Source organism: Euleptes europaea, chromosome 2 (assembly GCF_029931775.1).
Source record: "Euleptes europaea isolate rEulEur1 chromosome 2, rEulEur1.hap1, whole genome shotgun sequence".
Taxonomy (NCBI): Eukaryota; Metazoa; Chordata; class Lepidosauria; order Squamata; family Sphaerodactylidae; genus Euleptes; species Euleptes europaea.
Genome location: NC_079313.1, coordinates 83,422,245 through 83,434,427, shown reverse-complemented (window position 1 = coordinate 83,434,427; position 12,183 = coordinate 83,422,245). Strand labels below are relative to the sequence as shown.

Below are 12,183 nucleotides of genomic sequence, written 5' to 3'. Positions count from 1 at the left end.
GAGCGGTGCCTGCTCAGCGGGTGCTGCTCGCCGCCATTCATTCCGGAAAGGCGCGCGTGAAAAGGTGGCGGCCCTCGCCCTGAAGCCAGCGAGCGGCCGCGATCAGGTTCCCTCGGGGAGGGAGGGGCTGAAGTGGGGTCTCCCCTTGCCTCGGGGGTAACTCTTGCGAAGGGGGTTCCCCCCCACCCCCCCGACAATGTTCTTCTCCTCCTGCGACTTGCTCCATCAGTCAGCAGCCCTTGCGACTGAAGTTCTTTGCCAGCCAGGGCGCTTTTCTCCTGGTGGGCGAAGGGGGCAACTATCTGCTTACTTCCTAGGTCTGAACCCTCTTTTTTTTGGGGGGGGGGACACTAATAGAACTACATCCCCCCACCCACCCCAGCTTCTAGGGCATTGGTGCGTTTAGGCAGCAGCAAGGCATTGCTCTGGGCAGGTAACCAGGATTTCTGTTTTGCCCAGGGAGAGAAATCATTTCCTGGTTTGCATACATTAGTGCTGTCAGTCTGTATGTGCTCATCTGCTATGCTGATTGCAGAGCATTCTAATGAAGGTGAAATGCACAGGCAGCTGCAGCAGAGACCCTGCGATCCTGAACCACCGAGACTAGTCAGGCCTACTTTGAACCATCGTAGGTGTGTTTGTCCGATGTAGCACTGCTTTACAGAAGCGCGTGTTGAAATAAATGCCCGTTTATAAGGTACCGCTGGACTTTCTTTCCCCTGTTGTAGTTAGAAAGCTCCCAGAACATCCGGAGGACGCCACGCCAGTTCTGAAACCTGTAAGCAGAAGCCCAGGTCATCAAGAGCCCTAGTGAGGTCCTTTACTGACATCTCACACAGAGAAAAAGGAATCTGATTCAAATCTGGGTTTCTTTTCCTCTCTGCATCACTGTTCTGTTTGGGAGCATGGTAGCTGTAGTAAATGCTAGCTTGGTGAGAGAGTGTTATGGCCGAGAGGGTCTGTGCTGGAAAAACCTTCTTTCAGCACCAGTGAGAAGTTTCTAAAGCCACGTGCGGAACATCACACTTTAATTAATTTGGAAAAACTTCTTCACTCTGGCCATGACTGCATACCCCCCCCCACACACACACACGGATTAGAATTCCCAGTTTGCCTGTAAAATATGCACAGCAAGAGTGGAAACATTCTATCTGCCTTACAATTCCTTGACCTCTATGGCTATCATGATGCCTGAAGGAGGATAATAATGCCTACTAATGTAGTCAGGAGTATGTGCCCTTGGAGAAAGTAAGCCAAGGCTGTCGTCTACCTTTCTCTACTTATTTGAGATGAAGACAGTAAATTAATATGGATATTGCAGTCTATACACAAACCTGTCACCTCATCTTGACCCTGCAGCTCCCTTGCAGTGCTGTACTGCATGGCCTCTTAACTGACTTTAAATCCTGCCCGGTCAGTTAATTCTTTGTTTCTGTCTCTAATATATGCTCGCTTTCCCCTGGTCAAACTATCAGATGGCCAAAAAAGTTCAAATATATGAAAGAACTGCAAATACAGGTCATGGCAGCTGTATTTGAGAAAACACTAGCACTATCTGTTAGGTCTATTATTGTAATGCCACATCCTGCTTGTATTTGTGCCTGCTGTTCTAAAGCAACGTGTCTCTTCCATCTATACCTATTTTAAACACTGAAGTTGGTTAAACCAGAGAAACCGGTTTGGGGAAAATAAATGAGCCTACTTGAGACTCAGCCCAACTGCTGAACTTAAACTTCACAAACTTTGGTATAAGTTGTCTTTCAGTCAGTAGGCTGCTAGGAATATCTTAGGGCAGTGGAAAGGAGATCAGGTATGTGCATTCACACGGCTTTAAATATTTTGCAGTGCATGTCATTTCTGGGGTTACTCTGTTTCTGAGAAGCACAATCATTGTTATACGGCAGGCCAATTCATACAGCCGCTTCAAACACAGCTTCTTGTTTTCCCCAGCCTGGATTGTGATTGGTATGTTGTAAATAAATCGTCTGTGTAAGTAACTGCATTGCTTACACTGTGTCAGGAAAGTCTGTGCTTGGGCTAAGTGGTTCTGATGACCCATTTGCACCATGTGCAGTGTAATCCAAGGTGGGAAGAAAAAGCACTTGATCATATATGAAGTAATGTGAGTCAGCCTCTAATAAATCAGCAAAGCGGGGTGGAGAGGAGATTTTGTTTGGGGAAACTGCAAGTTTCAAAGAGCTGCTTATCAAAACAGGAGAGAGTAAGGAGGGGATTATGAGAGAGACTGAACAGTCAATATTGTTGTTTTACCCTGTAGTGGATTGCTTGGGTAACTTGTATGAATGAATAGTATGCGTTTTACTGAATTAACTTTAAGATGCCTGTGTAGGTTTTTCATGGGTGTGGCTCCTTTATTCTTGTTCCCGCTTTGTAGTACTTTATAATCAAATGAATCTGCATGGATTTTAATATCTGTGGTAAAGATTTAGTTATTTTTATGCCTCCTTTCCAGAATGAAGCTGCCCAAGGCACATGAGTCTTGGGCAGTTTATGCACGCATAATCAAAAAGGTGGAGTGTATATAACAGCAGATTGTTCCAGGGAGAATCCTGCCCTGTGTCAGGCAGCTATGCTAGGTGACCTCTGGATCTCTGAAGGCCTGCACAGTTATGTGTGTATCGTGTCTTCGTGGTATTGACCTACCACTGTGATTAATGTGCTTGTTAAGTGGCACAACAGTGTACGTAAATGGCCATTGCTGAATAAAATAGGGTAATGGTAAATATGTTTTTAGCACAGGGTTGATAGCTCAGATTTTAAAATCCAAATAAGGTCAGAGCCTTGAACTTGTTTTGTATAAAGGCAAGATATAAATCTTTTAAAGGGAAAAAAAACACATCAGTTTGCAAGACGCTCTGCAGGCCTGGAGAAAGAAGGAAGAGAAATATGGAGCGAGGAAGTGACTTGGTCAAGGTCATGTGATGGGGCAATAACAGAGGTTAGACCATATATTTTAGGCTGAATTTAGTATTAATTGAGAAATACCTCTTCAGATCAATAGATTCAAGCAAATAGCGTGTTCGAAGTGTGAAAGAAAATCTGCTACTCTTTCATTTCATTCATTCATCAGAGTAGGCTCATACTGGGATGAGCCAAAGAATTTCTGATAACAGCAAAAGACATCTTACAGTTTCCCCCTGTAAAATGCACTTATGGATTAGCAAGTGCTTTGAGGGCTCCATTTGATCCCAGTAGAAGAAAACAAGGCAGAGTAACCACCATTTCTTTGGTAAGAAGTGTATGCTGATTTACAAACCCTGACATTATATGGAATTATGACTAGAAACATAGAATACAGAAACATCAAGCTGGAAAGGGACCTCAAGGGTCATCTAGTCCAAACCCCTGCACAATGCAGGAAATTCACAGCTACCTTCTCCCACTCCCCCAGTGATCTCTGCTCTGTGCCAGAGAAGACAAAACCCCTCCAGTATCCCTGGCCCATCTGGCCTGGAGGAAAATTCCTTCCTAACCCCAAAGAGGTGATCGGCATTATTCTGGGCATGTAGGAAAGGGCCATAAGATTCAAGCACTGACTCATCCCTTTCTGCTCTGCCTCGCATCATCTGCCAAAGTCCACAGAATCAGCATTGCTGTCAGATGGCCATCTACCCTCTGATTTAAAACCTTGAAAGAAGGAGAGCCCACCACCTCCCGAGGAAGCCTGTTCCACTGAGGAAGTGCTCTAACTGTTAGGAAGTTCTTCCTCATGTTTAACCAAAAACTCTTTTGATTTAATTTCAACCCGTTGGTTCTGGTCCAACCTTCTGAGGCAACAGAAAACAACTCCACACCATTCTTTATATGACAGTCCTTCAAATACTTGAAGATGGCTACCATATCACCTCTCAATTGTCTTCTCTCCAGGCTAAACATACCCAGCTCCTTCAACCTTTCCTCATAGGACTTGGTCTCCAGACCCTTCACCATCTTCGTTGCCTTCCTTCCCTTCAGTGGAACCTTCTCTGAGTTTATCAGCTAAGCTATTCTCAGCTCCATCTTCCTTACTCCATCAATCATTCTGCTGTGGCAGTGAAGGCAGTGTCTATACTTCTCTTGGAAGAATCACCCTAAGGCTTGGAGCTATTGATGATGTTTCTGCGTGGCTCTTCATACATCCCGAACTATCTGAGACTAGAACAATTACTCACAAATCACCCAACTTTCTTGTTTCCCCTGCAGCATTCAGCCAGTCTATGGTGCTCAACACCCTCCTCTGGATCCCCGGCTCACCAAAAAGTAAGTAGTTTTCCTTCTCGTCCAGAAGGTGGGCTATTAGTGGTCATCACCGTGTGATGCCTCTTCATCCTTGGGAGGAGAGCTTTTTTCTGTCTACTGTTTCATGGAATAGCAGCCTTCAAGAGCTTTTCACTTGGTGATAACGAATATAGAAAATGAAGGATACACCAAAAATGGCCACAGAAGCAGAGAAAGGCCAACCTCAAAGTTACCTGAGGGAGAATGTTTTGGTTCAATGCATTTTATCCATGCATTTTAATAAAATGTTTTCCTCATGGGTGACAACTAGGAATGTGCATCTGGTTTATCTGAACCGCACCCCCCCAATACCTTTTTGGTATTTTTTTTTGGGGGGGGGTGTTACTGGTTAAAAAAATGGTGGCAGATAAAGGGAGCCGAAAAAGCGGATCAAAATAATGCCGAATTTTTCGGCATTATTAAGGGCTGTTTTCGCCGAATTTTTCGGCATTATTAAGGGCTGTTTTCGCCCTGCCGCCATTCCCCCCTCCCTCCCCCCTTAATTTTCTGCTGGCTGCCTTGCCGCCACCTCCAAAGTTCAGAGGCCAGTGGCAATCTAAGCACTGGGCTGGAGGCCAGTGCTTAGATTACTCTCCCCTACAGCCTCCGACTGGGGGGAGGGGGCTGAGAGGTGATCTAATCGCTGAGCTGGAGCCCCGTGCTTAGATTGCTCTCCCTTGCTGTTTTTTACTTCAGGGGGCAGGGGAGAGCGATCTAAGTGCTGGGCTGGAACTCTGCTCTGTGTATTTTTGGGTTCGGGTGTATTAAACCCGAACATTTTCAAGTATTCAAAAAACGCAAATTCTTTATATTCAGATTTTTTGGATTTTTGAAAATTTCCGGATTTAATAAACCTGAAATATATTGAGGGGGAAATGGTACAGAGCCCTAGTGACAATTTTGAATTCTCATATATTGTGATGAAGATCCTTTTGAAATAGTTTTATCACCCCTGAGGAAGATGTTGGGAGCTATATTTAGACCAATACTTCTTCATAATCAAATTTGAAGCTGACCTCTGTGTTTGCTTTTTTCACCACAAGCTGTTGGCCATTGATTGAAGGGCTTGAAATGAGCTGGTGGTCTTACTATTGAGTCACTGTAGGAAGGCATCCCCATCACAATCATTGTCCTTGCTGAGCCAGCACGTCAAGAAATTGATGGGTTGTGGAGTCTTAAAGTCCATGCTGGTATATAGAAGGAATTTCTCCAAGGAAAAGGTGAGGTTCAAGTCGGGCAAAGTCTTGACTACTGCTGTCCAAACCTGGCCTACGCATTGGTTGCAGCATCTAAGAAATGTGACAGTTTAAAGGTTGTAAATCCAGTTCCTCCCACCCCACTGTTTAGTACAGGAGTCAGTCTTATCTTGACAAATCTCCATAGATGCTATAAATACTGTTTTATACACCCATTTATGCAGCAAATCTATTCTATCTTGGTTCATTTGTTATCTTAGTAGCACAGTGCTATATCAGTGCCCCTCTGTATCAGTGTATTTTTTCTCTGATTATGGCCACTACCAAATGGATGATGAAGGATGTGTGCAGGATAATTAACAGCCATCCATTCCCTGCAGATTCTTCTCCATGCCTGCTAATTGGAAGTTGAAGGATTGCTTTTCTGTCTGTCTAGACTTTTGCTAGGAATGCACCAGTTCCGGAGTTCACAAACTTTACCAACCCAATAACCCCGTTTTGATTAAACCATTTCCACAGACCTCTCACATCTGCCCCACCTCCCTCATCACATGTCATATGCTGGACAGCCACTTTTCTTTTTCTTTTTCTTTTAAAAAGATTTTATCTTTTATAGATATAGATATATATATATATATATATATATATAGAAACAGAATACAGAAAAAATACAAAATATAGAAAAGTGGGCAGCCACTTTTCAAAGTGCATGTGTGAAGCTGCATATGCCCCATGAAGGCTTCTGTCCATTAAAAAAATACACTAAGACCCTTAATGGTAAAGGTAGTCCCTTGTGCAAGCACCAGGTCATTATTGACCCATAGGGTGATGTCACATCATGATGTTTACTAGGCAGACTATGTTTGTGGGGTGGTTTGCCATTGCCTTCCCCCGTCATCAACACTTTACCCCCAGCAAGCTGGGTACTCATTTTACCAACCTCAGAAGGATGGAAGGCTGAGTCAACCTTGAGTCGGTTACCTGAAACCGACTTCCGTTGGGATCGAACTCAGGTTGTGAGCAGAGCTTGGACTGCAGTACTGCGGCTCACCACTCTGCTCTATGGGGCTCCCTGTTGAGACTCTTATCAACTACATTTTAAAAGACAGTTTTGAAGAAAATGTGCTTATTGTCTGTACATGCCTTACGATGATAGATCTCAGAGTATAGCTGATTCTATAGGGCTATAACTCAAAAGACCCCAACCTGAGTTGTAGTCACTCACAGCCTCTGATCGACAAGGGATTTGCATTGCAGAGGGCAACAAACTTCCTTAATGACTTCCAGCTAGAGGTCATCTGAACAGAGATAGGAAAGGGCCTGGAAAACTTTCAGAGCTGCTTATAGAAATAGAAATAGGACCACTGGAACCTCAGCTTTAGTATTAAATTGGAAAACTCTATTGGCTATTATTGTCTTTAGATGCCCAGTAGCGTCTAGTGCCTCTACATTGAAATCCTTCATGTTGGAAAATGAAATGACAATTCAGTTTTATAAGAGAAGTAATCGATGACTGCATTTGGATGGTACCTCCTTGGAGACACTCAAAAAATTAGAGTTCCTGGGGCTGAGTTATTGGTTCCCAGCATCTAACTTGTGCGTTCTCTGGCTAGTACTCTGAGGTGATCTGGAAGTTAGCTGGTTGCCTTTGCAAGAAGGGGAATCTGATTCTGTCCCCTCCAGAGGTGGAGAGCCTCCGCCTCCATTCCTAGAAAATGTTAGCCATGAGGGCATAAGAAGGGCTTTTCTTCTGTCTTTATTAGAGATGTAAAATTTCCAGACGTTTTGAAGCTGGAGGAGTTCCTCCCCCCCAGTTTGGGGGGTGGGGAGGGAATGGAGATTTTGGGGGAAATTGAAATACATACAATTTTTTTCGATCAAAGCTAAACTTCTTTTACTGATTTAACAGCATAAAATACATAGATTATAAATTAGTTAGCACATATGATTGTACTGTTTGGCATATTTATGGAGTTTAAAAGTAAAATTTCTTCATTTTCTAACCAAAAAATGCAAGTATACCCAATACTTGAGAGAGAAAGCTGCAAACTGCTGCACTGAATTCCACCATAGCACAAGTATCATTAATTTTTGCCATCTAAGAGGTAGTAAAAATAAAAGTTGAAGGTAGAAAACAAAATTTGTACTAAACAAAAGTGCATTATTTGAACAGAAACTTTATGACATTGTAATGGTCTAAAAAAGGTCTCTTTTAGATGACCTCACAGCCCCACTTTTTTTTCCTACCATGAAGACATTTGCAACCAATTACTTTAGGGGGGTATTTTCACAATCTTTGGGTTTCTTCTTGCACGGGCTGTTTCTAGTAGGGCTTTCTGATACTTGGAACATTGCAAATTTCTCCCCCCCCCCCCCAGATTCCTTCATGCTCTGTATTACCTTCTTGGAGTTAAGTACTTTTTTATTTCTTGTTGGGACATGAATTTTTTCAGATCCTGGCTGGCATCCTCTGAAGAACAGCAAAATCATGAGTGTCCCACTTGACAGTAACCACAAAGAGTGGTTAGTGATCCTTAGTGATCAGACCAACTAATACGTGGAATACACAAACGATTAGACCTAGTTATTCTTCCAACCCAATAAGGAACATTTGCTTCATTCTCACCATATTTATGATTTTGCTGCTCTTTAGAGGGTGCCAGCCAGGATTCCTCACATGCTCACTGAGGTTCAAATACGATCTCCTCCTCCTCCTTTGTTTTGCTTGCTTGCCACACAGTCAACAAACAGCAGGCTTTCTTTGTTAAGGCACTTGGCAGGAGCATTTGGCCTCCCCTGTGTCAAGACTGTAAAGCTCTGTTTGTACTTGGTGGGGTTTGCAGGGAAGGATTTTGCATTTCTTATTCTCACCCTGACTGGAAGAGGCAGGATTATGCGATGTGATGGAGAAGTTACCTTTCATGTACAAGGGAAATGAAATCAATAGGGACAAATGATATCACGGGCCGGGGAATGCCAGAGGCCGTGGCCGGCTGTGCAGTGATGGCAATAACACCAATTCTCTTGCATTTTGTAGCTTCATCAAAGAACGTTCCAAGGTCAATGCGCTGCCCATGAAGAATAAGAAGGCCAGCAGTTTTCATGAGTTTGCCCGTGACACCAGTGATGCCTGGGACATTGGGGATGATGAAGATGAGGACTTCTCATCTTTCCAAACCTTGAACTCTAAGGTGGCCAAGGCCACAGCTGCACAGGTGCTGGAGAACCACAGCAGGCTGCGTGTGAAGTCGGAGCGACCCCCAGCAGCTCTGAACGAAGTACCAAACAACTGCAAAGTTATTAAGTCTAATAGTGAGGCCCAGCTGTCCAGATCGGGTAAGAGTCCTGCTGCTCTTCCTACTCCTCTGTCATTACTGCAATGCATGCTTCTACCAAGGTGACATAGATTCTGCACAAATAATCACACTTTCTGTTGAGTACAGAACAGAAGCTCTTGAGAATACTGGACCTTTGTCAAGAAAGGCAGGCTTCTTTCCCCTGTGGCTGCAAAAATAGGATTTACAGTGTGCTCACCACACCTGGTGAAATCTTGAATGTTGGGGGCAAGGGGTTCTTAGAAGGCTTTTGTGCTCTGTACAATTCTTCCTTTCTGTACTTACCGGGAGCAGAATTGTATTTGTAAAATAAGAAAGTACATTGAAATTTGTTCTGCATAATTGTAATTCATGGTTTGTATTGGAAACAGAACGATGGCCGAGGTGGACCCTTGCTTTCAGTCAGTTTTTATCTTGTGAAATTCAGCTTTTCTTGATACAGAATTGAGATTGTGTGTGTGTGTGAAGTGCTGTCAAGTCACAGCCGACTTATGGCACCCTGTAGGATTTTTAGGGCAAGAGAATAACAGAGGTGGTTTGCAATTGCCTTCTTCTGAGTTTGACCCTGCAATTCCTTGGTGGTCTCCCATGCAAATACTAACCAGGCTCAAACCTGCTTAGCTTCAGAGATCTGACAAGATCAGGCTAGCTTGGGTTATCCAGGTCAGAACTGACATTACTTTGTTGTATTTAAAGATAGCACCAAATGTTTGCAAAGTTAATTCATTTACTTTGGATTGTCAGTAAGTTCTAATGAACCTCTTTTGGATTGATTGGGCCAGACTATTGTGAATTAAGGTCTTTTTGTTAATGGTACAAACCAGTATGAATAGCACTCTTGGGGTCAAACTAGAGGCTTTGGGGAGAGCCAGTGGAACTTTGAGCAGAGATTATTGAGAACATATGGAAGGCATATTCTGAGTAGTTTAGTTAAGTGCTTATCATTTTGTGTAGGTGGGAGTCCAGTAAGTGAAGTATGCATGCTATGGCTGGCTTTAAGAATTAAAAGAAACGAAAATCTAATGGCCCCTGAAAGACTAACACAATTTTTTCCAGCATGAGCTTTTATGAGTCTGAGCTTACTTCAGATGCAATCAGAAGAACTGACAACTAACAAAAACTCATGCTGCACTAAATGTTGTTAGTCTTTAAGGGGCTGCTGGACTTCTGCTTTGTTTCGCTACAGTAGACTAACACAGCTACTCAGGAACTATTTTAGAAATTAGCCTCCTGTCACACTATCACCACCAGATGGCATCCAAGGCTATATCATACCACTATGTGTGTTCTGGTAACTGGTTTGGGATTCAGGTGTAACAAGCATTTGGGGAGCTTCCCATTCTAAATTACCTTGTGGTTCCCTGCTACGTTGGTTCTCCAGCCTCCTCTCAAGTTTGCCGTTTAGCATACCAGAGACAGAAATGAGAAAAGAGCATGAAGACTGAAGCAAGTGGAAAGGACTGAACAGGAAGAGAGGGCTAGGAGAGCAGTGAGAAACTGCCCATGTTCAGAGTGAAAGGGCAGAGCGGGTGATAGAAGCCATGTTCAGGAATCTTGGATCAGAACTGTTTTGACAGCCATCCTTATAAGTCATGGAATAGTACCCTTTGCTAGCAGTGTGGCATTTTATCATGCTAATCAGTGTGGTGGCTAAGACAAAAGGGATGAGGATTTATTTGTTGTTTCTTTTCTGTGGATGAGCACTAATGCATTGCTTCAGTTACAACATTTGCTTAAGCAGGGAATGTGCTATCAAAGCAGAGCAATTCTGTAATATGCCCGGAAGGGTTGATACACTCTGGTCTTGAGGCTGTGTTTGTACGTTCCATAATGGCATGACAGAAAGGTTCATTAGGTGAAGCTTTTGCCTATCATTCCTTGGTGGAGTAGAAAAATTAAAACTGTAGAGCCTTTCCCTGCCATGCATGTATTAAGCATTCACAACCCTAGATAAATGAAGAAGATGGTGGGTTCTGGAAGCCCCCTTACTTTCCATGCTTGCTGCTGTCCAGTGTGCTCACAGCCTGATGGCCCTCTTTATCTTCTTATAGAGGACGGCTGCATGCGCAACCCACTCCACAAACAACAATCCCTCCCACTCCGACCCATCATTCCACTTGTTGCTCGCATCTCTGACCAAAATGCTTCAGGAGCTCCTCCCATGACAGTGCGTGAGAAAACCCGCTTGGAGAAATTCCGGCAGCTTCTGTCCAGCCACAACACCGACCTAGGTGAGTCAGAGTATTTGAAGAAAACTGTGTTATGAGGCCCTGCTTATTCCGGAGGCATCACTGAATTTACTCCATATCAATTTCAGTTGATCTTTGGCTGACTGATGTTGAAATTGTACTGGAGAAATAGGAAATGGGAGGGAGTTAAATTTAGTCAAGCATCTGGTATACCAGAGGCACTGTCTAAATAATTATATCCAAAATATTTGTAGCCTTTCCCAGTGCTGCTTACCACATAGTTTAAAATGATTCGGTTCCATAAATATTTAATAACGGTACACTTAAAGCTGTAATTATGATAACAACTGTCTAAGCCAGAGGTGTCAAACATAAGGCCTGAGGGCTGGATCCAGCCCCTTGAGAGCTCTTATCCGGCCCGCAATCCAGCCGAGGCGGCCACCCCCTCCCACTCTAAATCTGGGCTGGTGAGGCTTGGCCTGGCCCAACCAAGTGACATTTATGTCATATATGGCCCTCGTAACAATGGAGTTCAACACTCCTGGTCTAAGCTATTGCCACAAGAACATGTCTAGAGAAGAAGCATCTCGTGGGCTTGGAATTACGAGGCTGCTGAACAGAAAGGAGTTGCCTTGCTTTGCAAGTGCAGGAATGCTGTCAGAGATACTTGTGTGTGAAGAAACTAACTTCTGTTCATTTGCAGATGAACTGAGGAAATGCAGCTGGCCTGGTGTCCCCAGAGAGGTTCGGCCTGTGACGTGGCGGCTTTTATCAGTGAGTGCTCATGCTGCGTACCTGGACTAGGCTGACTTGCGTACATCATACGGGGGGGGGGGGAAATGTGCAAGCATTGTAACTGGATGGTTTTGCAGTCGCCTATGTTTCTGGTTAGATCTGGCAGGTTTTTCTGAACCCTGCTGTCTGAAATTCTATAGCTGGAGAATAGTTTCAGAGAGTAGCCACGCTGGTCAGCAGTAGAACAGCTAGATTCCAGTCCTGTAGCACTTGTTGATCGCTAAGGTGCTACTGGACTGGAATCCAGCTGTTTAGCTGGATAAGAAAATGCAAAACATGTACTCTGCCATTGAGTTGTGGTCAATTCCATAATGTAATGTAGGTTATGCTTAGTTTTAAAGGCAGATGAGATTCAGAAATAAGGAGAGTGCAATGTGCTAGTTAGGCTTA

General features: G+C 43.8%; 1 protein-coding gene across 1 annotated transcript in view; it reads left to right on the top strand.

Moving 5' to 3' along the window:
• The window catches only part of TBC1D22B (TBC1 domain family member 22B), a 51,708-nt gene that overhangs the window by 150 nt on the left and 39,375 nt on the right, over positions 1 to 12,183 (top strand). Inside the window, exons 2-5 of the mRNA XM_056844250.1 lie at positions 4,204 to 4,260; positions 8,512 to 8,810; positions 10,861 to 11,040; positions 11,702 to 11,772. Of these exons, the coding sequence (XP_056700228.1) occupies positions 4,204 to 4,260; positions 8,512 to 8,810; positions 10,861 to 11,040; positions 11,702 to 11,772 (607 nt within the window). The remainder of the gene's footprint in view (positions 1 to 4,203; positions 4,261 to 8,511; positions 8,811 to 10,860; positions 11,041 to 11,701; positions 11,773 to 12,183) is intronic.